This window comes from Melitaea cinxia, chromosome 2 (genome assembly GCF_905220565.1).
Source record: "Melitaea cinxia chromosome 2, ilMelCinx1.1, whole genome shotgun sequence".
Classification (NCBI taxonomy): Eukaryota; Metazoa; Arthropoda; class Insecta; order Lepidoptera; family Nymphalidae; genus Melitaea; species Melitaea cinxia.
The window spans coordinates 12,057,406-12,084,856 of record NC_059395.1 but is presented as its reverse complement, the minus strand read 5'-3'; the positions used below and the strand labels follow the sequence as shown (position 1 = coordinate 12,084,856).

General features: G+C 35.1%; 1 protein-coding gene across 1 annotated transcript; it reads left to right on the top strand.

The window, feature by feature from the left end:
- Positions 1-2,690: 2,690 nt before the first annotated feature.
- LOC123660544 (sodium-dependent phosphate transporter 1) lies at positions 2,691-19,598 on the top strand. The gene is made up of 9 exons (XM_045595604.1): positions 2,691-2,883; positions 2,973-3,218; positions 3,587-3,769; positions 3,851-4,006; positions 4,416-4,906; positions 7,244-7,467; positions 14,919-15,104; positions 19,145-19,291; positions 19,452-19,598. The coding sequence occupies exons 1-9, from the start codon at positions 2,691-2,693 to the stop codon at positions 19,540-19,542; spliced, it is 1,917 nt and encodes a 638-aa protein (XP_045451560.1). The 3' UTR covers positions 19,543-19,598.
- The last annotated feature ends 7,853 nt before the right edge of the window (positions 19,599-27,451 follow it).

The window sequence follows — 27,451 nt, the reverse complement described above, 5'->3', positions numbered from 1 at the left end:
CTGGTATCCTATCATCAAATCCTAGTTTCCTTACCATGGTACCAAACTAGGGATATCTCCTTTCCAACAAAAAAAGAATTATCAAAATCGGTACATCCAGTAAAAAGTTATGTGGTATAATACAACGTAGGTCGACGAAAAAAGCGTCAAGTAAAAACGCATTATTAGATATAACTCGAAAAGTAGTTGTTAGATTTCAAATAAATTTAAATGGGACCAAATGACACACACCATAAAAAAAATACAGTCGAACTGAGAACCTCCGCCTTTTTTGGAAGTCGGTTAAAAATGTATTTAATGCAAGGAAGGAAGACACCCCAAAGAATTATGTCATTTGAATGAAAAAAATTAGTTGACTTTCAATACACAGAATTGGATCTCTTGCAGTTTTATTATAAGCTTAGATAATGATATTAAAGTACATAAGGGAACATCCATTAATTACGTAAGCTTAGAATGGGGGGAGTGGTCCAATGAAATCTCCCAAAATCTCATTTGAACCGAGGGAGGGATAATCGAAAATCTCACAACTTCAAAAAATATAAAATATTACATATATTACAAAATATATATATTGAGTGTTCATTTTTTATTTTCAGCCCGCTAAAATAAATTTCATGGCTATTAAAATCATTTAGTTTTTGCATTAAATTTTATTTAATTTATATAAATTAACTATAGTATACCCATTTCCCGCCAACACATTTCCCGTCAATCTCTATTATATTTACGTCAATCTCACGTAAGGGGAGGAGGGGTCTAAACTGATCGAAAAATAGTTCACGTAATTAATGGATGACCCCTTCATAGTTTTATAGTCTCATATATAAAATTCTCGTGTCATAATGTTAGTTACCATACTGCTCCGAAACGGCTGGATCAATTTTTATAAAGTTTCGTGTGCATATCGGGTAGGTCTGAGAATCGGCCAACATCCATTTTTTATACCCCTAAGTTAAAACGTTGGCAAAACAACGTTTGCGGGTTCAACTAGTTTATATATATAAATTTTAAAGCACAGAATTTTTTAGGTATTCACGCGTAAGTTACTAATACTCGAATACATTCGAAAGATGTCGTTTGTGATAGGTACAGTATCTAATTAAGATGAATGATAAAAGTAAGCGTCATATGATAATTTATATATTGAAATAAATCTAAGGACTTATACATTACTTACTAATCATCATACCTACAGGATTAATTTTTGGCATTAAATTTAGAAAGTTATCTCGATTCTCAAAAGTATCTATTTAGTTTAATAATTGGCTACTTCATTTAAAAATTAGTTTACTGACCGATGTTTCTTTAATTAATGCTAAATTTGACAAAGTTACTTTGTAACAGACGGACAAACGGTCAAAAGCATAGCGGAAACTAAATATTATGGTACCACTGGCTGCTTTTCCACAGTTCGTTAAAAAGTAATGTCGTCTTACTGAAATTCTTTAAACTTCTGTTGTTTCTTGTTTATTAGAATTCCATTTACACAATGAATACACGAGCGAAATTAAACTTCTCAAGGACACAATATAGGTTCTTTAATAAGTCAACATAGTTTTTGTGACTCGTAAAGTTGTTATAGCGTCTAGCTTTAAAAAGCCTGTTACCAGGGTCTTGCTATTGCCCATGCCTATAGTTCCATAATAATGGAGACGGCGAAAAGGGGGTTTGCAGAAGTGGGGTGGCGGTTTGCGCATGCTCCATTCAGACTATGAGATGGGACGACCCTCGAAAACTTCACTGTACAGCTGAGTGGTTCAAGGCGACTAACCATAATTTGTAAAGCGTGTATTAACGTCTCAGGACCATAAAACCCCTTATTTTCAAAAAGTAAGTACCTCTTCCTTATATGTAATAACTTTAATAACTATTTTTTTATCAACGTTAAACAATTGCTCTTAAAATAGTAAATTGGGTTTATTTTTATTACGCGCGTAAACGATGCGATGTAATTAGTTACTTATAGTCTTATGAGACGTTCGTTTATTCCTATTGTTAAAATATGTATTTAAATATTATTTTTTACGTAAAAAGATTTATAATTAATTTAGATACTGGTCGTTTAACCGCGAAAGTAAGTCGGTACATGGCGTCGTCAAATCAATATTACTTAACCATGTGGTCTTATTGAATAATAATTACAACAATCTTTCTTTTAATTCTCTTGATCTTGAATCTCGGAATATTATCGATGATTACTTTATTGATTTGTAAACTTTTTTGTCACATGGTTTCATTATAAATATTTGTATAATTTAGCGAAACATAGGCATATGCTGTTATACAAAATTCACCTAAATTTAATTGATTAATTTTCAGAAATGAAGCCAAATTTAATACAGGCACACCACCTTCAGGATCAGCTCATTAAGCATCTCACATTGTGACGCACAATTTTGTAATTTCAATCACATTGTTAATGATATTTTACATAACCTTTATAAATAATAATAATTTCAATTAAACTTTTTTACCCATTTCATTGTAAAATTTTGTTCGTTACGAACCTATTTTTCTATGAGAAGATTATAGATTTAACTATTCGAATTGAATAAGAAGGGAATTGTTACGGAAAGTTTTTAATTAGCGACAAATTCCTCAGGTGCTAGAAGCTACTCGGTAAAAATAAATCATAACAGTTTACCGAATAGTAAATGTTGAATAATATTATAAAATAGTACGCAAATATGGAACCATATTCGAGTGATTTACTTTGGTTGGTGGTATGTGGATTTATTGTAGCATTTATTTTGGCGTTCGGTATAGGCGCTAATGACGTAGCAAATTCTTTCGGCACAAGTGTCGGCTCTAAAGTGCTCACACTCACACAAGCATGCATACTTGCAACTATTTTCGAGATCGCAGGCGCTGTTCTTATAGGTAAGTAGAAAAATTTAGTTTATAAATCATCTTCATTTGATACAATTTAATAACTAAATTCTAAATTTTGTCTATTTTGTTTTCATTAGGATACAAAGTGTCAGATACTATGCGTAAAGGTATATTAGACGTTTCGTTGTACGCTGACGGAGGGGAAAGGTTGCTCGCGGCTGGTTGCCTTGCGGCTCTGATTTCTGGAGCCACATGGTTAATCCTGGCAACAGCGTTGCGTCTCCCAGTCTCGGGCACACATTCGGTTGTAGGAGCGACTGTTGGTTTCACACTGACGGCTAAAGGTCCGATCGGTGTCCGGTGGTCAACCCTCGGGGCCATTGGTGAGTTACCTAATAATTTGTAAACTGCATATGCTTGTTTAAGGGCCTGTTTTCACCGGTCACGTTAACACTATTTGTCAGATGACGGTATCATCGGATAAAATTTTGCGATAGGTATATTATTATTTTTTACCTTCGAATTCAACTATATTTATGGAATATATCTATTCGCAATTATTAATCTAAAAGTTTTAGTTTTTGAATTGTAGAAAATAAGTCCTAATGGACTATTTTACCTCCTGTTAGTATACAAATAAGTCTATAACTATATCGTAACTTATGTGCAGAATTAATTTTTCCACAACCGGGGAAACAGGCACTATCTTAAATATATATAATATTTAAATGATTATTAAACTTTTTTTCAGTGTTGTCATGGTTTATTTCTCCAGCACTTAGTGGAGCAGTATCAGCACTGTTATTTTGGTTGGTCCGAAGGTTTATACTTCGCGCTTCGCAGCCAGTGAGTGCGGGACTGCAGGCGTTACCATTCTTTTATGGAGCCACTATAGCTGTTAATGTACTCAGTGTAGTTCACGATGGTCCCAAATGTAAGTAGTGTTAATAGTTATACCCACCACATTTAATTGTGATTTCATAACTTTACTTCATATTCTATTGATAAATTTCAGTGCTGGCTATGGATAAAATCCCGCTATGGCTAGCGTTGGTGTGTTCTCTGGCCCTCGGCGCTGTGGGAGCAGTATGCGTTCGCTTCTTTCTTGTACCCTACTTTCGACGCAATCTCGTCCCGCCTCCTGTTAATTTTACTCTCGGTCCATCAAATGGTGTGTATACATATATTAGAAGTATTATTACCTTGCTTATAATGAAAATAATTTACTAGGTTTGATTCTTGGTTAAAAAATAATAACAACATGACACAACACATTTATCATCAACATCAACATCATCATCATCATCATCACTTCAGCCTATCGCAGTCCACTGCTGGACATAGGCCTCCACAAGTTCGCACCAAAAATGGCGTGAACTCATGTGTGTTACCCATAGTCACCACGCTTGGAAGGCGGGTTGGTGACCGCAGAGCTGGCTTTGTCGCACCGAAGACGCTGTTGCCCGTCTTCGGGCTGTGTATATCAAAGCCAGCAGTTGGATGGTTATCCCGCCATCGGTCGACTACCACAGCAGACATTTATACGTATGTTATATACCATTAGTTTTAACTGGTTTCAGAAACGACGCCAGCTAATACTCCAACACACGGTAAAAACAATGCACCTCAACGTCCAACATCCTTACTTTCTGAAGATGGAAAACTTCTAGAAGCCATCGCCGAGAGCGCCGAAATGGTAACACTGAGCGATGCAGACAAATGTACAGCCGGGGTTAAAGAAATCAATGCAAGAAACCGAGCTCTACTAGCTACGATGGATGACTGTAGCATATTATCTAGAAGCTTAAGCCCCCCCAATAAGTCACGGTTGCAGTTGATCGATGCCGATCCTCAAATAAACACATTAAAATATATAGATGAGACGTTGAGTTGTTGCAAGAGTTTAGATTCAGCCCAACTAGTTGGGATGGGAGAGAGCTATGATTCAAAAAACGGTTTTCTAGGCGATTCGTGTGATACGATAGCACGCGGTGAATTGGGGCGTCTGTCCGCTTTGAGAGCTGCACCTGCTATGGTAGAGTTCGAAACTCCTCCACCAAGATTAGACAAGGTAAATATATTGAAATGAAACTATTTATATTTATCACAGAGTTCTGTAACTACTTAAGGTATATAAAGTAATCGTACAGCTCTACATATTTTTAAAATCAAGGTTAGAAAAAAAGTGTCGCAACGAGCTAAGGCCCCGTGTAAGTATTTTTTGTTGTACTGTATAGGTACCGTTAATTACAATAACATTATTAGAAAATTATTGTACGAGTATATTAAAGTCTCATCAATACATAATATACTAAAAATGTAAATGTAATATGTTTATGCACGCTAATTTCTGAAATGGTTTGTTTTATTTAAATGTTGTTTTCATTAATATATTATGGTATGATTCACATAACATTTAGTGTTTGTTTCATATCAATCGGTGCATAAATAAAAAAGTTATGTCAATTTAAAGAAACACGTTGAACATGTAAATACCCAAACGACGGTGTTTATAATCCTATTTTGGATTAACCAAAATATATATCCAAAAACTCCTGTCCAAAGTCACTATTCCACGCAGACAAAGTCGTGGGCACAGCTAGTCTTAAATATAATTGAGAGATGTGTGTACAATTAAGGCTTAAGAGAACATATTGGAACATTATTTTCTAACAAATTGAATATAACTGTTTGTTGGCAAACGAAAAAAACCGACTTCAATTACACCTTGACAAGTAAACAACGTAAGTAAACGAAAAAAAAAAATAAAATAAAATAACAAAAGCACTAGTCGCCACAACGATTTTCGAAGGTGATTTTTTTCCCCTGAGGTTTAGGAAGGTTTCCTTATTATAGTACCAACCTTGGAATATCTCCTTTCTAATAAAAAAAGAATCAGCAAAATCGGTACATAAGTGACGAAGTTATTTGCGAAAACGAATAAAAAAATTGAAACAAATTTGTTTGGAGATTCGTTACTTCCGTAACTAAGCTGGCTTGACTTCCAATGGATGAAATAGAATTAAGAGCCATTTCACAAAAATCGGTAACAATCCGCGAAATTGTAATATTTTGACGTCGTTAATCTCAGTGTTGGATGCAATAATGTAATTTATATTCTTGAAATATAATAGAGCAACCTTTGTTGTAGTCCATAGTCAGATCAGAATTTTGATTTATATTATGTGTATAAAATTATTAACCTTTTCATCAGCCTCCTCCCTGGGTAAACGGTCGCAATGTATACTTTGAAGTCCTACTTTTCAATAACCTCTACGTTGAAACCATTTTAAAAAAATATCATAATATGTGGAATATAATTTTGTTGTCCACTATCATAGATTTTTATTCCATTTGTATCTCTATTAAACGATAAAAAAAAAATTTAAAGTTACGAATATTTTCCAAATAAGTACAATTTTAAAAGCGATATTTCTCTTAGAAAACTAAGAAATTTTAACAAACTATCTTCATCAAAGTAAACTTACATCATTAAGGAATACAAAAAAAAAATAATTAAAAGATGTAATTATTTTTAATACATTTTATATTAAATAATAAAAAGATAGTATATATTGCCACGCATCAAGCCCGGTAAATCAGTCGAGCGCTAGCGCTCTTAGAGGTAAGGTCCACGCCAAATTCTGCGCAGCCGTCTCTTTCGCTCACACGCGCCAAGCGCCTGTTGTTATAGCGGATAAAACGCATTTGATACTTTCATAATAAAATATAAATAAAATAAACATATTACGAAAATGACTGTAAAGTAATATAATGATAATTTCTGTAAACAAATGTATAATTTAATTTTCTTTTCTCACACTATCAATACAAATAGGCATTTCAATCTGTTTGTCTTGTTATTTGTTAATTAATATGTTTGTCGGTGTCGATGCCATAAAATGCTATTTTATTCATATCGTAAATATTAGATTCATTCGTAAACTGAAAAAACTAAATCAATTTAAAAAAATTGTTTCATAAAATTGATTTTTTATTTTTATTTTAAATTTATTAACTGTTGTTATATAACATACTTGAAATTTTTAACAAATTAATTATATAAAAAACATTTTATACCATAGTTATTAATTTTTATTATACGTTAGAAAATGATCATGATGGTCTTTTGGTTGTCACACTATATGTACTAGCACAAAGATCGCGCGGCTCGTACGACTCGCGCGATGCGACCAAATTTACCTAAACTTGCAGAGCGTAAAATTGTGAAATGGCTCTTAAATGAAATGAACATATTTATTGCGCCACAAGGTATATATACACTCAACGAATGTCACAAAATATCTGAGTACTCAAAAAAAAAAAAAAACAAAAAACAGGTAGCAGAAACAACAATCAATTTAAAATTTTCTTCGTTTGTAATGCTATTGATCCCATGTGATCCCAGGCTCCGGATACGGGCAGCGCGTGGAGCGTCGAGTGCGCGTCCCGGGGCGCGCGGCTGGCGGCCATGACGCCCAACTCCAGCGCCGCGCCGCTGCTGCGCGCCACCAGCCCCGCGCCGCCCGCGCCGCCGCCGCCGCCACCCCCCGACGCGCTGCGCCTCTTCTCCTTCCTGCAGGTGCTCACCGCCACCTTCGGGGCTTTCGCGCACGGCGGCAACGACGTCAGGTATCTTAACGTAGCGCTACCTTGTTTCTTCGTATGACTTTCAGTCGAATGACCGTTGATTTTTCAACCGATTAGGTCGACAAACAAGCTTACGGTCCACTTGATAGTAAGGAGTTATCGTAGTTCGTAGTGCTACGTATAGCAGCAGCAGAAGCATCGCAACCCGTTGCCGATCTTACCACCGACCCCTCCCAGGAGCTCTGGCCACTTTACTCACCACGAGAAAAAACACTTCCTAAGACCAGTATTATTTAGCTGCGATCTTCGATAAGGTTGAAGTGCTTCCCCAGACGGGCTGATCCAGATTTTGAGCAAGATATATCCTGCTGTGCCCTTCCTCAATGATTGTAATAGAAAGGTTATTTACAGCTATGAGGAGAACTTTACGACGATACCTACCGCATGAGATTGATGTACCTACTTAGTTATTGCACCCCCCACCCTTTATATTTATGTATTTAAAGCTACGAGGGTTAAAACTTTAAAACGTTGTGTATGTAAATCGAAATTTATGAATATATCTAATCTAATATATAAAATTCTTGTGTCGCGGTGTTTGTAGTTAAACTCCTCCGAAACGGCTTGACCAATTCTCATGAAATTTTGTGTGCATATTGGGTAGGTCTGAGAATCGAACAACATCTATTTTTCATCCCCTTAAATGTTAAGGGTAGTCCACCCCTAATTATATATTTTTAAATTTTTTGATAAATTATTTATTTTTTATTTTATTATGATTTGGCGTTGAAAATTACATACAGCCCTAAATTTTCACCCTTCCACCACCAACCACTGTTTTTAAATAGCGTTTAGCGGCAAGACAACGTTTGCAGAGTCAGCTAGTCTAATATATATAACTAGCTGTGCCCGCGGCTTCGCCCGCGTTAAAATCAGTGTGACATAAAGTTTTTCCGGCAAACTTCCAGTGAAACTCTCATCATAATCGGCTTAGCCGTTCCATAAGCCTTCCTCTTGAAGCCCTCTCTCCATTGATGAAACCGCATGAAAATCCGTTCCGTAGATTTTGAGGGAATCGATCACACACACTTTTGGGGACTTTGTTTTATAATACACTAACTGTTGCCCGCGACTACGTGCGCGTGAAGCGCGCGTCGCGTTTAACAAAATGGTTCGTTGAATTCGTCAGAATTGTGGTATGAAATAATGCAGTAATAATGTAGTATTGTAGTATAAATATGTTTAACTATACTGCATGCAATTCAGTTTTTAAGATGGTTTTTTGGATGGTTAACTATATGTCACAGAATAGCGTAACGCACGCTCCTCCGTGACGCCGTGAAGACAGGGGTAAATAAAAAGTATTCTAGTAACGTAAAGGTTCGATATTGTAAAAAATATATTTTTTTGTACTACTTATACGTGATCAATATAAATGTTTCTTAAACACATAGGGTTGCAACGCGGTTATTTTGCTTTAAACCGACCCTGCTGTATAAGTTTCATACAAACTATCAACCCCAATTAAACCCCCTTAGCGGTGGAATATCGCAAAATCCGTTCTTGGCGGACGTCTATTAATTATAATCTACCTCCCTGCCAAATTTCATCTTTGTCCATCTTGGATGAATGGACCATCCAGCAGTTTTTGAGTTCTCGTGATGAGTGAGTCAGTGATCTTTCTCTTTTATATATATAGATTACAGTGCATTATTTGAACACCTTCTCACCATGTATAGAGCATACATTTTAAATTTCAAGTCTCATACTTCAAAAACATAGGACTTTTATGTAAACTTCCAATCCCCGTTTTACCCTTTTAAGGGTCGAGTTTCGTAAAATTAGTTCTTAGCGGATGTCTACGCCTTATAAGAAACCTACCTGACAAATTTTAAGTTTATAACTGTTATAGTTTCGGAGATTTCGTGATGAGTGGGTCAACGTAACATCCCCCGTTTTAATCCCAAAACGGAGTTGATTTCTAAGAAACATTATTTGGGCACCTTGTAACCATCTATAGAGCATACATTTTAAATTTCAAGTCTCTTACTTCAAAAACATAGGACTTTCATACAAAGTTCCAACCCCCGTTTTACCCCTTTAAGGGTCGAGTTACGTTAAATCAGTTCTTAGCATATGACTAAGCTTTATATGGAACCTACCTGCCAAATGTAAAATTTGTAGCTGTTATAGTTTCGGAGATTTCGTGATGAGTGGGTCAACGTAACATCCCCCGTTTTAACCCCAAAACGGAGTTGATTTCTAACAAACATTATTTGGGCACCTTGTTACCATCTATAGAGCATACATTTTAAATTTCAAGTCTCTTACTTCAAAAACATGGGACTTTCATACAAACTTCCAACCCCCGTTTTACCCCCTTAGGGGTCGAGTTTCGTCAAATCCATTCTTAGCAATAGATTACGCCCTATAAGGAGCCTACCTGCTAAATTTCAAGTTTGTAAGCATTATAGTTTCGGAGATTTCGTGATTAGTGAGTCAACGTAACATCCCCCGTTTTAACCCCAAAAGGGACTTGATTTCTAAAGATACATTATTTGAACACCTTGTTACCATCTATAGAGCATACATTTTAAATTTCAAGTCTCTTACGTCAAAAATATGGGACTCTCATACAAACTTCCAACCCCCATTTTACCCTCTTAGGGGTTGAGTTTCGTAAAATCCGTTCTTAGCGGATGTCTACTTCCTATAAGGAGCCTACCTGCCAAATTTCAAGTTTGTAGGTGTTATAGTTTCGGAGATTTCGTGATGAATGACCTTTCGCGTTTATATATATTACTAGCTGTGCCCGCGGCTTCGCCCGCGTTGTAATCAGTGTTTCACAAAGTTTTACCAGCAAACTTCCAGTGAAACTTTCATCAAAATCGTCTTAGTCATTCCGTAAACCTTACTCTTGAATCACTCCCTCCATTGATGAAACCGCATGAAAATCCGTTCAGTAGATTTTGAGGGAATCGACCACATACGCTTTTGGGGACTTTATTTTATAATACACTAACTGTTGCCCGCGACTACGTTCGCGTGGTTATGAAAATATGCATTACTATTAAGATGTTTAACGCAAACTATTTTTTTATTTCAGTCACTTGAAATGCTTATCACACTGAGTAACTTTTTAAAAGGCACAATTTAGTATAATTTACATTACTGCACTTTCTTAGCCTGCTATGTAAAATTAGTTCTCACTATCACAGGTTGGCTGGAAAATATCTCTTTTAGAGATAAGTCCACCGTTGCTAACCAAATTTGTATATTAATAACTGTACAAAATTTTAAGTGCAATAAAGAATATATAATAATTTAATAGTTATTTTTATAAAACCTCTCTATACACCACATTTTTAGCTTTATTTTCAGGCTGCAGTATAAATAACCTATCAGGCGAACTTATAGCTGCTGTTTATGTTTCGTACAAACTATAATCCCCAATTAAACCCTCTTAGCGGTGGAATATCGCAAAAGCCGTTCTTAGCGGACGTCTACTTGCTATAATCTACCTACCTACCAAATTTCATCTTTGTCCATCCTGGATGGATTAAAAACCACTGGATGGTCCCAGCAGTTTTTGAGTTCTCGTGATGAGTGAGTTAGTGACCTTTCTCTTTTATAAATATAGATTACGATACATTATTTGGACACATCCTCACCATCTATAGAGCATACATTTTAAATTTCAAGTCTCTTACTCAAAAACATAGAACTTTCATATAAATTTCCAACCCCCGTTTTATCCCCTTAAGGGTCAAGTTTCGTAAAAACCGGTCTTAACAGATGTTTACACCCTATAAGGAACCTACCTGCCAAACTTCAAGTTTGTGGCTATTATAGTTTCTGAGATTTCGTGATGAGTGAGTCAACCTAACATCCCCCGTATTAACCCCAAAAGAGAGTTGATTTCTAAAGATACGTTATTTGGACACTTCCTCACTATCTATAGAGCACACATTTTAAATTTCAAGTCTCTTACTTCAAAAACATAAGACTTTCATATAAACTTCCAACCCCCGTTTTATCCCCTTAAGGGTCAAGTTTCGTAAAAGCCGGTCTTAACAGATGTTTACACCCTGTAAGAAACCTACCTGCCAAACTTCAAGTTTGTGGCTATTATAGTTTCGGAGATTTCGTGATGAGTGAGTCAACCTACCATCCCCCGTATTAACCCCAAAAGGGAGTTGATTTCTAAAGATACGTTATTTGGACACTTCCTCACTATCTATAGAGCACACATTTTGAATTTCAAGTCTTTTACTTCAAAAACATAGGACTTTCATATAAACTTTCAACCCCCGTTTTATCCCCTTAAGGATCGAGTTTCGTAAAATCCGTTCTTAACGGATGTCTACGCTCTATAAAGAACCTACCTGCCAAATTCCAAGTTTGTAGGTGTTATAGTTTCGGAGATTTCGTGATGAGTGAGTCAACCAACCATCCCCCGTTTTAACCCTAAAAGGGAGTTGATTTCTAAAGATACATTATTTAGACACCTTCTCACCATCTATAGAGCATACATTTTAAATTTCAAGTCTCTTACTTCAAAATCATGGGACTTTCATACAGACTTCCAACCCCCGTTTTATCCCCTTAGGGGTTGAATTTCGTAAAATCCGTTCTTAGCGGATGTTCACACTCTATAAGGAGCCTTCCTGACAAATTTCAAGTTTGTAGGTGTTATAGTTTCGGAGATTTCGTGATGAATGACCTTTCGCGTTTATATATATTACTAGCTGTGCCCGCGGCTTCGCCCGCGTTGAAATTAGTGTGTCACAAAGTTTTCCCGGCAAACTTCCAGTGAAGCTCTCATCAAAAACGGCTTAGCTATTCCGTAAACCTTCCTCTTGCCAATGGTGGAGCCCTCTCTCCAATGGTGAAACCGCATGAAAATCCGTTCAGTAGATTTTTAGGGAATCGATCACATACACTTTTGGGGACTTTGTTTTATAATACACTAACTGTTGCCCGCGACTACGTCCGCGTGGTTATAAAGATATGCATTACTATTAAGATGTTTAACGCAAATTATTTTTTTATTTCAGTCACTTGAAATGCTTATCAAACTGAGTAACTTTTTAAAAGGCACAATTTAGTATAATTTATTAGTTATTTTTATAAAACCTCTCTATACACCACATTATTAGGTTTTTTTTTCAGGCTGTATATGTTTCATACAAACTATTAACCCCAAATAAACCCCCTTAGCGGTCTTAGCGGACGTCTGTTAACTATAATCTACCTCCCTGCCAAATTTCATCTTTGTCCAACCGGGATGGCTAGACCTACCAGCGGTTTTTGAGTTCTCGTGATGAGTGAGTTAGTGACCTTTCTCTTTTATATATATAGATTACGATGCATTATTTGGATACCTCCTCACAATAGCATATAATGAGCATATACTTTAAATCTCAAGTCTCTTATTTCAAAAACATAAGACTTTCATACAAACTTCCAATCCCCGTTTTATCCCCCCTTAAGGGTCGAGTTTCGTAAAATCAGTTCTTAGCGGTTGTCTACGCCCTATAAGGAACCTATCTGCTAAATTTCAAGTTTGTAGCTGTTATAGTTCCGGAGATTTCGTGATGAGTGAGTAAACCTACCATCCCCCGTTTTAACCCCAAAAGGGAGTTGATTTCTAAAGATACATTATTTGAACGCCTCCTCACCATCTATAGAGCATACATTTTAAATTTCAAGTCTCTTACTTCAAAAACATAGGACTTTCGTACAAACTTTCAACCCCCGTTTTACCCCCTTAGGGGTCGAGTTTTGTAAAATCCTATATTAGCGGATGCCTACGTCTTATAAGGAACCTACCTGCCAAATTTCAAGTTTGTAGATCTTATAGTTTCGGAGATTTCGTGATGAGTGACCTTTCGCTTTTATATATACATATTATAGATTATAGATAGATTGTCTCTTACTTCAAAAACATAGAACTTTCATACAAAGTGGTTTCTAGTTTCGGAGATTTCGTGATGAGTGAGTCAACCTACCATCCCCCGATTCAACCCCAAAAGGGAGTTGATTTCTAATATATCATTCGGACACCTTCTCATCATCTATAGAGCATACATTTTAAATTTCAAGTCTCTTACTTCAAAAACATGGGACTTTCATACAAACTTCCAACCCCCGTTTTACACCCATAGGGGTCGAGTTTCGTAAAATCCGTTCTTAGCGGATGTCTACTTCCTATAAGGAGCCTACCTGCCAAATTTCAAGTTTGTAGGTGTTATAGTTTCGGAGATTTCGTGATGAATGACCTTTCGCGTTTATATATATTATAGATAGATAGATTGTGTTTGCTCGCAAACGAAAAAAAAAACCGACTTCAATTACATCGACAAGTAATACAACGTAGATCGACGAAAAAATAGTCAAGCAACTATGCGTTATCAAAGATTACTCAAAAAGTAGTTATCAGATCTCGATAAAATTTATATGTGACCACATGATAAACATCAGCTTTCGATTAAATTAAAAATTATCAAAATCGGTACACGCAGTAAAAAGTTATTGGGGATTTTCGAGAGTTTCCCTCGATTTCTCTGGGATCCCATCATCAGATCCTGGTTTCCTTATCATGGTACTAAACTAGGGATATCCCCTTTCTAACAAAAAAAGAATTATCAAAATCGGTACATCCAGTAGAAAGTTATGCGGTATAATACAACGTAGGTCGACGAAAAAAGCGTCAAGTAAAAACGCATTATTAGATATAACTCGAAAAGTAGTTGTTAGATCTTAAATAAATTTAAATGGGACCAATTGGCACACACCACCTTTCGATTAAAACAAAATTTGTCGAAATCGGTCTACCCAGTCAAAAGTTCTGATGTAACATACATAAAAAAAAAAAAATACAGTCGAATTGAGAACCTCCTCCTTTTTTGGAAGTCGGTTAAAAATTCTTGTGTCGCGGTGTTTGTAGTTAAACTCTTCCGAAACGGCTTGACCGATTCTCATGAAATTTTTTGTGCATATTGGGTAGATCTGAGAATCGAACAACATCTATTTTTCATCCCCCTAAATGTTAAGGGTAGTCCACCCCTATTTTTTTAATTTTTAGATAAATTATTTATTTTTTATTTTATTATGATTTGACGTTGAAAAATACATACAATCCTAAATTTTCACCCTTCTACCACCAACCCCTACTTTTAAATAGCGTTTAGCGGCAAGACAACGTTTGCCGAGTCAGCTAGTATCTATATCAAAAATAATCTTTCAATCAAGGTAATTTTAATAGGTATAGGCTGGCAAGAGGCAAAAATATATTTACTGCATGTAGCTATTACGTGTATATCAAACAATGAGTACATTCCTAAGTTTGTAATGTACTAATGTTAAATTGTAGCAATTTTGAAATTGTTGGTTAATTTGTTACCATGAGTCTTCCATCTTTTTTATGTAGTTTTTTTTTACAATCGTTAAGTGTGACGAAATAAATATTTTATTTTCATTTCGTATTGCAGCAATGCCATCGGTCCACTAGTGGCGCTATGGTTGCTGTACTCGGAAGGCGGTGCACACGCTCGCGCTGAAACGCCGCTCGCCATACTTGTGTTTGGAGGAGTGGGCATCGCGCTCGGTCTGTGGTTGTGGGGCCGCCGCGTTATCCGCACAGTAGGCGAGGACCTCACCAGCATCACGCCCGACACGTGAGTACTGCCACCTAACTCTATATGACTTGTTGATTAATATGCCCGTTGGCGCAGTTTGTAGTGCCCTGCTTTCTGCACCGTGCGCTGTGGTTTCGATTTCCGCCTGAGTCTTGGTGTAATAGATATATTTATTTATATGTGTATAATTATCGATATTCGATGTGATATTCGCTTCAGGATTATATTAATGATAAAGATGTGCGAATTTAGTGACGCTGTATTTTATGAAAGATATTACCAAATTTATATTATAACATTTTTTTTTATTTATAAAATGAGTTTCTGCGAAGTTTCTTACCTGTTCTTCTCTGTAGAATCTATGTATATTCTGAATCGGTGGTTGCTTCCCTTGTAACAATGATTTTTAAAGCCTAATTGAATAAAGTTATTTTTGATTTTGATTGTTATCATTACGTGATAGACATCAGTGACGGATTTAGGCTTGTCGCTCTTAATGTTAGAATAAATTTATTTAATTCTTTAGTCATGTCCTTTTCATGCTAGAGGTTGTCTGGAAGAGATCGCTCTTTTAGCGATAAGACCGCCTTTTGTACATGTCTATATTTTCTTTTACGGTGTAAAATTTTTCTCTGATAGTGTACAATAAAGAGTATTTGTATTTGTATTGTATTGTATTAATTTTGATACAATATTTTTATTTTAAATTTAAAATAATTTTATTCCGTTAGAATATAATAATAATTTTTTTTTTAAATTTTGTGAACGTCTACTAAGAACTAATTTTGCGACATGACCGTATTAAGGAGGTCTAAGGACTCTCGAATCGTGTTACACACTTAAGAGATAGTTAAAAGTTAAAAGAGGTCCTCCAAGAACACTAAGACTGTATTGATGAGGTCTAAGGGCTATTGAAATATTTTGTATAAATCCTTAATTTTTTTATGCTATGATATATGGTAATATGAACCTACAATTCATATGAACCTACAAGTCATAGAGTACTTAGTAGTTAGTAAACGTCCACCAAACACGGATTTAGCGACAGGGCCGCACTAAAGAAGGTCTAACTTGAATATTGACATACAGGAATATTGACACAAAGGAAGTTTATAATTAGTGAATGTCCGCTAAGAAAGGAGTCTGAGACTCCTGCAAATTTCTTCATTTTTGTGCTATAAATGTAATACGTACATGTACTTACATGTACAGAAACGAAAAAAAAAACACCTTCAATCACATCGACAAGTAATACACAGTAGACGTAAACGTCAAATAATACGCGTTATCAAAGATCACCAAAAGTAGTCATTAGATTTCGATCAAATTAATATAAAACTAAAATAAAAGCATCAGTTACCCAATGAATAGTTATGCAATATAATAAAGCCTTTTTTATTTCCATGCACATTACATTGGGTACAAGTAAAAAAAAAAAAAATAATAATAATAAAAAAAAAGACAAAAAGGTGTGTTTAGGGCATGGCTCGTCTCTGGATATAGGCCTCCTCCAACTGTTTCCATATTTTTCTATTGGCCGCCTTCGTCATCCAATCTTCACCGGCTATGTTTTTAATTTCATCAACCCATCGATCTTTAGGTCTTCCTCTGTTTCTTTTTCCACTGGGTCCCTTCCATTTAGTGACTCGTTTAGTCCATCTCTTGTCTGTACTACGGGCGATGTGACCAGCCCATCTCCATTTGAGCTGTTGTGCGTGACATTCTGCGTTTATTAATCTTGTTTTCTTACGAATATATTCGCTCTTGGTTCTATCGCTAAGCTTAATTCCTAGCATACTTCTTTCTATAGCACGCTTACATGAACGAATTTTATGTTTAGTTCTCTCATGGAAAACCCAAGTCTGTGCTCCATATGACAGACATGGTAACAGACAAGAATCTACAACTTTCTTTTTCAGTTTTAATGGAAGTTTTGATTTTAGGATTTCTTTGAAGCTCCAGTATTTCCTCCAAGTTGATACGACCCTCTAGTTCGTTATGCAATACAACGTATTTCGACGAAAAAATAGTCAAGTATTAATAAGCAGTTTTAACTCGAAAAGTGGTTGTTAGAACTCAGTTAAATTTAATTGTGACAACGATTCTAAAAAAAACTCACTTCGATTTTAAAAAAAATCACCAAATTTAGTCCATGACATGACAACAACAACCGGTTTGGCATAGTGTTGCGAGTAGTCGCCTAAAACACCGACGGTTTGCGGGTTCGATTCCCGGTCAGGATGGATATTTTTATTTGTACAAATATTTCGTTCCGGTTTGGATGTCTGTCCTTGTGGGTCTCCCCACCGTGCCTCGGAGAGCACGTTAAGCTGTCGGTATTAGTTGTTATCATATACATATGATAGCGATCGTTACTCACAGTAGGGAACATACACGCAGTGTAGCAGGGTGGTGGATTAAGCTCCAATCATTCACCTATTTGGAGAAAGAGGCTTATGCCTAGCAGTGAGATGTTAAAGGCTAAATGCAAGGGCACGTTTTAAGGGCGGTTGTAGATAACGATATCCCACCAAAAACATTTTCATGTAAAATGTTGCCAAGACGAGATCATATGGCTCGCACTGTCAAAAAGTTATCAGATCTCATGTAGAGCCAAGCTTCTAACTCCACACGCCCTAACTCTACAAGCCCTAACTTCACAAACTCTACACCTTAGTCAAAATATGTGGCTTGGCCGTTTCGCTACCGTCACGTGGGCGTAAGATGAAAAATTTATTCACTGTTTATTACTTTTCTGTTAAACAAAAAATAAAAAGAAGAAGAATAATTGATATACATATAATACAAATAAAAATAAAAAGAGAAATTATATATATATGTATATATAAATGAGACAGGAAAGTCGTCATCAACAATATCGGCATCCGGTAGTAACGAAACGGCCAAGCCACATATTTTGACTAAGGTGTAGAGTTTGTGAAGTTAGGGCTTGTAGAGTTAGGGCGTGTGGAGTTAGGGCGTGTAGAGTTAGAAGCTTGGCTCTACATGAGATCTGATAACTTTTTGACAGTGCGAGCCATATGATCTCGTCTTGGCAACATTTTACATGAAAATGTTTTTGGTGGGATTTCACTTCTTTTTGTAAGTTGCTTATGACAATATTATAGCTGCGTTTTACCTCCGACATATTTTATACCGTAAATATTATCCAATCGTCACCATATTCGGCTTAAGCACGCTGTTTTTGATTTTATGTTGAACTGATATGCAAACGGTAACCTCCGCCAAAACTTAAATAGCAAAATTACAAAATGTAAATTTTCGACACAAACTAATAACCGATTTTTATTTTTTATGTATTTTTTTATTATTATTTATAACAAGGAGTAACAAGGAGTCCCTATATCAGTTTTCAGACCTCTAGCATCAAAATTTGCGGAAGTCTCATACAAACTTCCACCCCCTAGTTTAAGGGGTTGGGGGGTAAAAGTTCCAAGTTTTAGAATTTTTTTGTTGTTTGTGTACTAATACTAGCTTACATACCAAATTTCAGCTTTCTGAGACTTCAGGAAGTACTCTAAGAATTTTGATGATCATCAGTGAGTGACGAAATCGGGGTTTTTTAGATACCAATAAAATCTAAAGTATAAGAGCTATGCAATTGAAACTTTATATGTTTATTTAGTTCACTATTGACATCATATCCTTATAATTTGGTTTATCTGGTATAATCCAAACCCAAGTTATGATGGTTCAAAAAAACGACGAAGCGCTTCGAGAAAAGATAGGTAGTGCTTTTCGTTTTTTTTTTTTTTTTTGCTCGTCTTGGCGGGGGCACTACCGTGCCCCCAGATTTAACGGATGACGGTATACTAACATATAAAAGTTTATGATTTGTTATTCTTTTTCGACATCTAATTTTACTGTATTTTGGAGATCTTTCTATTTGCAAATATGAATCTAAAAGTTGAAGTTTATTAATTGAGGAGAAACAGGTTCTAATTGTCTAATCTACCTCCTGCTTTTAAAGTCTGTAATTTGTAACTTATGTGCAGCATAAACTTTATCCATAACCGGTGAAACCGGGCCTAAACGTTACAAATATTTGTCAATTGTAGTGGGTTCACAATCGAGCTGGGCGCAGCTCTCACCGTGCTGGTGGCCAGCAAGGCGGGGCTGCCTATTTCTACAACACATTGCAAAGTGGGCTCCGTCGTATGCGTCGGCTACTTCTCCGAGAAGACCGTCGACTGGAGTCTTTTTAGGTACAATAAATCCCCGTCCTCCGTTTTATTTTCAGTGCTATTAAAGTACATTATATCACAGTTTACAGTCCCTCAAGGTTATATAAGGATTTTTTATTAGGGATAACAAATGAGAATTGTGTATGATGTTAATCTTATAGTTAACTCGTTATTGTTCCAGAAACATAATATTCGCGTGGTTGGTGACCGTTCCAGCCGTCGCGGGTACTGCGGCACTCGTTATGTTAGCTCTAGAAGCTTTAGTTGTTTAAACACAACATTTGTTACTCTGATTGAAGTTATAAATAATATACTGTAATGACTTTCGTATGGTCGTCTATTTTACATTCATGAATTATTTATTAATAAAATCTACTACTAATGTAGCCCGATAGAAATATTAACAACATTTGAGAAAAAACGGACAACTTATTATATTTATTTTGTCTCGTCTAACCGTAGCTCGAGAAAAAACAGAAGAGCACAGAAGACAAGAAGCCGTTTTAGCTAAACGCCACGCTTCAATAAGATCCCTGGTATGCATATGTCCTTCTTGAGGAACGATTTAACTATTTTATGATCATTTTAATGATTTTAATGTCTGCTTATAAAGATTAGGCGTTACATTTAGAAATAAATTATTTTTATACTTACCGCAGATGACGACCTTATGTAATAAATCAATGAAACCAAGGTGCAGTCCATATATAAAAAAATATCACACTTCGAAATATTTAACAAATTTAGATCCCTGGTATGCATATGTCCTTCTTGAGGAACGATTTAACTATTTTATGATCATTTTAATGATTTTAATGTCTGCTTATAAAGATTAGGCGTTACATTTAGAAATAAATTATTTTTATACTTACCGCAGATGACGACCTTATGTAATAAATCAATGAAACCAAGGTGCAGTCCATATATAAAAAAATATCACACTTCGAAATATTTAACAAATTTATTTGACACTCGCTTTACTAGTATTACTACATACAGTCAAATTAGACCAAATAATAATGGTGAGGCTATAATAATACACACTTGGCTGAAAATTGGTAAGATTGTTCAAAACACTAAATAAATACCTACCAATAACCAGTAGTAGCCTTGGATGTCTAAATTGACGGGACTAATAGGAGCCGATCTTTTAATTTGATGTTTTATAAATTTTCATACCTGTTCGATTGATGTTAAGTTTATCGAAGAATAATTTAAATGGAAATAAAAATAATGCTATAAATAATGTTTAAAATTGTAAATTATGTGACGTCACACTAGGAAAGGGGGGTCTCATGAATGTGACCATTTGTGGATGGGACGTGAACGAGGACTTGGAAGGAGATTGGAAAAATTGTGTGAATTGGCCCCTTACAAACATTTAAAGATTGTTTTGTTATCTATGAAAATAGAATAAAAAAATCTTTTTGTTGGTAAGCGCATCACTTAAGACTGATGGACCAAATGGCAATTTTTTTACAGACGTGATATCTTAAAGAGTAAAATTAAAAAAACTCAAGAGCTTTTTTTGAAATATTGAGTGTTTTACAAAAACCAGCGTAGTACCTATTAGTTATTTATTATTATGGTACAATTGTATGCACTGTAATAGACAGGTTTAAATGTTAATAATAATAAAACCTTGATATTAATATAACAATAACCACAGACAAAATATAAAAAATTTTAAAACACGTTAAATGACTCGAAATTACTGCACCATAAACTAGCGACAAAAAGGTAGATAAGAAATTAGACACATGTAAAACATTACTTAGTAGTGATTTTTATGTGAGCTTTTTGTATTCTATTTTAGTATATGTATTATAGTTCATTTCAATACATTTTTATTCGACTGTTAGGCATTATAGTTGTCATACGCATATTTGTATTATGAATAAAATGGAAAATAGTTGTATCTTATAAATTTAAAGACGTTTTGTCATAGGGTAGATAAACTGTTTGAATTAAAAAACTCTAATATTAATATTAGATTATTAGAGTACAATTATTTTTACAAAAATTATCTTGAAATGTGTACCTATTTATGTCACAGAATAAATGTTTGTGCTGTGTGGCTACGGCACTAAAGAATTTAGCCACCCCCTCTCTTCCCGTGGGTGTCGTAAGAGGCGACTAAGGGATGACAAGGTTCCGCAACCACCTTGGAACTTAAGAAGCCGACCGATGGCGGGATAACCATCCAAATGCTGGCTTTGAAATACACAGGCCGAAGACGGGCAGCAGCGTCTTCGGTGCGACAAAGCCAGTACTGCGGTCACCAACCCGCCTGCCCAGCGTGGTGACTATGGGCAAAACACATGAGTTCACGTTATTTTTGGCGTAAACTTGTGGAGGCCTATGTCCAGCAGTGGACTGTATAGGCTGTAATGATGATGATGAATAAATGTTTAGAGCTTTGTTAGTGTAGGTCTCTAGAAGGTACCATATGGCGTGTTAGTTGTTGTTTTAGCTATCATTTTTAATAAGAGTCACACTTATTCGTAAGAATAAATTAGTATCAGGTATCATTAAAAAAATGAGACGTATCTTTTGTAGCGTCAGCACAGAAATAGCGAATTGATGTTTTTTATTATCTGTTTAGAAGCCATCAATAAAATACGTTACGCAAAAGGAACGGATTAAGGAGAAATGGGAAGTGCAAATGTTTGGCGTTGCTGTCATACTTTACCCTAACGATGTTGGGCCTAGCCTAGCTACATGTTAAATAATAATAAATTTCATATGAGTGTACATTTTTATTTTGTTACTAGTCGTTCGAAAAGCTATGCGTGGGTTGCACAGGTATTAAATAAACATGATTCTTAACAGAAAATATGACGAAGCTTTTGCTTAGAGAAAGATTAAGTTAAAGAAGTATAGAAGTTGACAAAAAAGAGTTGTGGTGTTTTGTATTATGTATTTAATACACGCTATGGAATGTTCAATACTTTTATCACTGCACAATGATAACTCCAATAAAGATGACGAAATTTAAAGAGCAATGTTGTTTTACGATTAAAATACTCTGCTTACTAAAGGAACAGAAACGTCGGCAATATAATAAAAGCAATGTAAGTTGAACATATTGTATGAACTTTGCCTTGACAAAACCTACAAGGTGCAATTTCAAAATTTTAAAATCCAAATATTCCTAAGTTCCACTAGATTAGTGATTACTATATTTACAGCGCATATAGAGAACTAGGGGCGCCTGCGACTTCATACGCGTGGAGTTAATAATTATACCATTAAAAATCTTTCTGCCACAATTACTTTAACTTTATTAACATCGAACTTTCATACAAACTACCATCCCTTGTTTTAACCCCAAAAGGTGGTTGATTTCTAAGGATACATTATAAGTAGGTACACCTCCACAACATATATATTCATTTTAAATTTCTAGTCTCTGACTTCAAAAATATAGGACTTTCATAAAAACTTCCAAACCCCGTTTTACCGTGGGTAGAGTTTCGTAAAATCCGTTCGTAGCGAATGTCTACCCTTATAAGGAACCTACATGGCAAATTTCATGTTTGTAGGTGTTATAGTTTCTGAGATTTCGTGATTAATCAGTGAGACTTTTATATACGAGTATCTAGATGTCGACGATGACTTTAAAATAAAATTTAATTAGGTAACTACAAAAAAAAAACCTATGGGCTGCAGCGAAAATCCAAAAACATAATTTAATAAATACACATATTTTATAAAGCAATGAAGCTAAAAAAGAAGAAAAAAACATAGATATCATAAAGTTCACGATTAAAGTTCATGATTTTTTCGTTTTTGGTAATCCCTGAAAATACAAATTTAGAATTTATTTTTCCGCTAAACTATTGACAATTAATTGATAGGTACTCTTCCTCTTAAATGCTGTTCAGAATAATTCTTCACATCGACCCACAGGGTCAGGTGGAAATGTCCGACCCAGAGGCGAAATTGAACACCGTTCGACGTATAAAAATGTTGTATTACTAAGGAGACAAGAAATTTACACATTACAGAATGTAAAAATAAAAAACAAACAAGAAAAAATTTATCATTGTACACTCATAGTTTCATTCTTACAGTATGTAAAAAAAAAACTAGTGATTTATATTAATGTTAAGAAAAATGAAACTTTAATCTGGTATTTGTAACGTTTTTATTTATGTAGTTATATTGATTTCTTCTATAAAAATTGACTAAATATTGAATCTTTTATATTCTCTGATAATAATCATAAGCTAAGCATTATAACTCTGTCGTGAGTCTCGTCTCTCAATAAATCGACATAGAGAACATACAAAATTTAATACAAAATTAATTTATTTGGTTGAGTTTTTGGTTCATAATCGTCATTACATTCGCAATTTCAAAAAAATGCATATACATAAAATCAAATAATTTGTCAATCACAATTCACAATTAAGATTTTTTAAAATACAAAACAATAATAAAATAAATAAAGCTTCGTATTATGTGCTTGCCATTTTTTTTCAATTATATTGTGTATTGCTTCTTAGATTCTCAAAAGTATAACGATGTATAAAGAGCATTCAATTTTGTATAATCTTGTTATTTATTTGTGTAATTGAGAACATCATTACTAGTTACGACAATACCTGGTCATAAATAATGCACACATCAACATTTTAAAATAGACTATCGGCTAATTTTGACTTCGTATCGCTATATAGCTTTTTTTTTTATGTCACTAGTCTAGTTGTCTAGTTGTAGGTCGGCAAACAAGCGTACAGCTCACCAGATGGTAAGCGATTACCGTAGCTTATAGACGCCTGCAACACCAGAAGCATCGCAAGCGCGTTACCGACCCAATCCCCAATCCCCCCAGGAGCTCTGGTCACCTTACTCACCAACAGGAACACAATACAGCTTAAAAACATTTTGCTGTGATCTTCTGTAAGGTCGAGGTACTACCTCAGTCGGGCTGCTCCATATTTTGAGCACGAAATTCCTGCTGTGCTCTACCTCAGTTAAATAGTCCAAGATCCCAGACCCCAGACTTCCTTATTTTCTGACTAGCTATGTAATTTTTTTTTAACATCGCGCCTTCGTCTGCGGTCAATTAAAAAATATATATTGCCTAGTCCGCAGGGTTACAAAATAAATAAATTTCTAAAATAAAAGTAGCCTGAGTTACTCCTTATTACATTAGCAGTTTGCTAATGAGTCTCGTCAAAATCGGTCCAGCCGCTTTAGAGTTTAGAGATTAGCCGAAACAAAAAGACAGACAGACAGACAAAAATTGTGAAAAATGTTATTTTGGTATATGTACCGTGTATAGATCCATATGCATTAAATAAAAAGCGGTTATTTTAATATTACAAATAGACTCTCCAACTTTATTTATTTGTATAGATATAGATTGAAAAAATATAATATATGGACAATGGATTTTAAAATATAATCTAATTACTGTCTGGAAGAACGAAGTTTCACATCTTTTGCATGCATTCAGCCCATATTATCCCACTGCTGGGCCTAATAGGCCTCTTTTTTCACGTAGCAGAAGGATTGGAGCTTAATCGACTATATTATTAGTATCGATCGCTATTAGGTATTTATGATAACAACACGGACCGACGGCTTAACGTGCTTTCCGAGCCATGGTGGGGTTACCCGTAAGGACAGACATCCGAACCGGAAGGATGGAATATTTATACAAACACAAATATCCGGACGGGATCCGAACCCGCAAACCGTCGGTATTTTAGGCGACTATTCGCGCCACTACACAAGAGTGGTTGTTTACAATATTTTAATAATATAGTAATTAATGTAAATTAGCTATTTAATGCCATTTTACGCACATATAGCAGCTGATCTAATAAGCTTATCGTATACTATCTGCCTGGCCAGACTTCGTTCTGTCGACAGTTAATAGTATTTTCTTTAACCATTATAACCTTCCGTGGGCCTTAACGAACATACGAAAAATAAATTAGCCGAATTGATCGAGCCATTCTCGAGTTATGCGCTTAGTAACATTCCTTTTTATTTACTTACTTACTTTAAATACTTTAATGTATAGATATCTTTATATATTTTGTCCTTCAAACAATAAGAATGGTCAGGAGTATCTAGGATCTTACACTATTAGATCAATCATACGAAATACTGACACGTGCGTCAACACTCTACAAGACAACGCTCTACGCAGTTGTAATAAGCCAATTACCTCTTTCTAAAGTTCATGTGCATAATTTATGGCCCGGTAATGGTACCGACCTAAAGGGAAATTTGACAGACCATGTCAGCAAAGACAATTAATTAAATAATTATCAACTTGTGAATGACTAAAAGCCATTAAGCAAAGAACTGAACTTGTGAATGATCTTACATGTCAATTTCATTATATGTGTACTTAAAAACACGGATTGTATAGTTAAACCTATTGTTAAATAAAACAAATAGATTCGAAGCAGTTGTGTCTTTTTATTTCAAACTAGCTGTACCCGCGACTTCGTTCGCATGGAAGGTTCTATCTGGACACTCACTCTATTTTTATAGGTGTGATCCTGATCCCGTAGGAATTATTGAATAAAAGGCGTGTGTATAAAGGTGTGTGTGGGGCTAGAAAAGTATTGTGCCCCGGGCTTTAGTTAGCTTGTTGCGTAACTATCACTACATAGTATAAAATAAAATCGCTTCCCGCTGTCTATATGCTTAGATCTTTAAAACTACAAAACGGATTTTGATGTGGTTTTCTTTAGTAAATAGAGTGATTCCAGAGGAAGGTTTATATGTATAATAAATGCATAATATAGTAGAGAACACTGATATTCCTAATGTGATGTCGTAAATAAACAAGCTTTTTTGCCCTTACATTGGAATTTTTTTATATTTTATACTAGCCGATCCGTGGCCACTTCGTTGGGCGTTAATTATTATTATATTAACCAAATAACATACTTTAAAGAACAAATTTTATAGCTCTTAAATAAATAGTATGTTGCTCCAACGCCATCTATCAAAAATCGAGAAAACGGCGTCGATAGACTTAAGACTAAATTAATAACGTCGAAAGACTAATAAATTGTTTCTAATAGCGATAGATGGCGCTAGTTTATTTACCATTTTGATATTATATTTTAATCTTTTTCTTATTGACTGAATTTTTTGTTCAATTACAATAAAATATAGCCTATGTCACTTTTGAATAGTGTAGCTTTCTGTTAGTGAAAGAATTTTCATGATCGGATCACTATTTGCGAAGATTACCCCCTACATACAAACAAAGTTATAAACTTTACCTCTTTATAATATTAGTATAGATTTAGTATCAACATTGCACCCGTGCGAAGCCGGGGCGGGTCGCTAATTAGTTATAGCTCGAAAAGGGCTTGTTATATCTATATGAATAAGGTCTATATGCATCTTTGATAATGCGTATTTCTTGACAATTTTTTCGTATACCTACGTTGTACTACTTGTCGATATAATTGAAGTCGGTTTTTTTTCGTTGCCTGCAAACACAATTATTAATAATGAATTAACGCACGATTTGTAATAAAGGCAATGTATAAAATAAAAATAAAAAATAACGGTAAATTAAAAATTGATACAAATTACAAAATTACGAGATTGAGAGTAATTAATATTGCTTCTCAAAAACATGACTGTTAGCATTGGGGAGGTCGCGAAGGTTTTAAATAGTCTGAAGTCGTAAGCGTTGGGTGTTGATGACATCTCACTGGATATGCTTAAAATGGTTGCGTCAGAAGCCATCTCACTCATATTATTAACAGGTCTATTGAAACAAATACGAGTACCTTTCCTGTGATTTGGTAAAGCCTATCCCGAGAAACGGGAATCCTCTAGAAGTCAAGGATCTCCGACCTATAAGATACTTCCATGTATGTCGAAAGTATTTGGAGGTTAACAGGATTCTACCTGAAATGCAATCGGGTTTCAGAAGACACAGGTCTACTGTTGGTGGAATAATTGATGTAGTCGACAACATCATAACTTCACAGGATAGGAGGATAGGGGGATGAGTACAGTGCTTGCATTGCTCGACTATTCAAGTGCATTTGATTCCATCAATGTCCCCTTATTGCTCTCAAAATTGTCCTATTCTGGTTTTAATAGATCAACAATTTCATGGTTCGACAGCTACTTAAAAAATAGATCTCAAATAGTAGTAGTTAAAAAAGAGGATGGTTCTCAGTG

Coding starts and splice junctions, on each gene's coding strand:
- LOC123660544 (XM_045595604.1), top strand. CDS start 2,691: ATGGAACCATATTCGAGTGATTTACTTTGGTTGGTGGTATGTGGATTT. Junction 4,007..4,415: donor TACTCTCGGTCCATCAAATG/GTGTGTATACAT, acceptor AACTGGTTTCAG/AAACGACGCCAGCTAATACT. Junction 15,105..19,144: donor ACCAGCATCACGCCCGACAC/GTGAGTACTGCC, acceptor TGTCAATTGTAG/TGGGTTCACAATCGAGCTGG.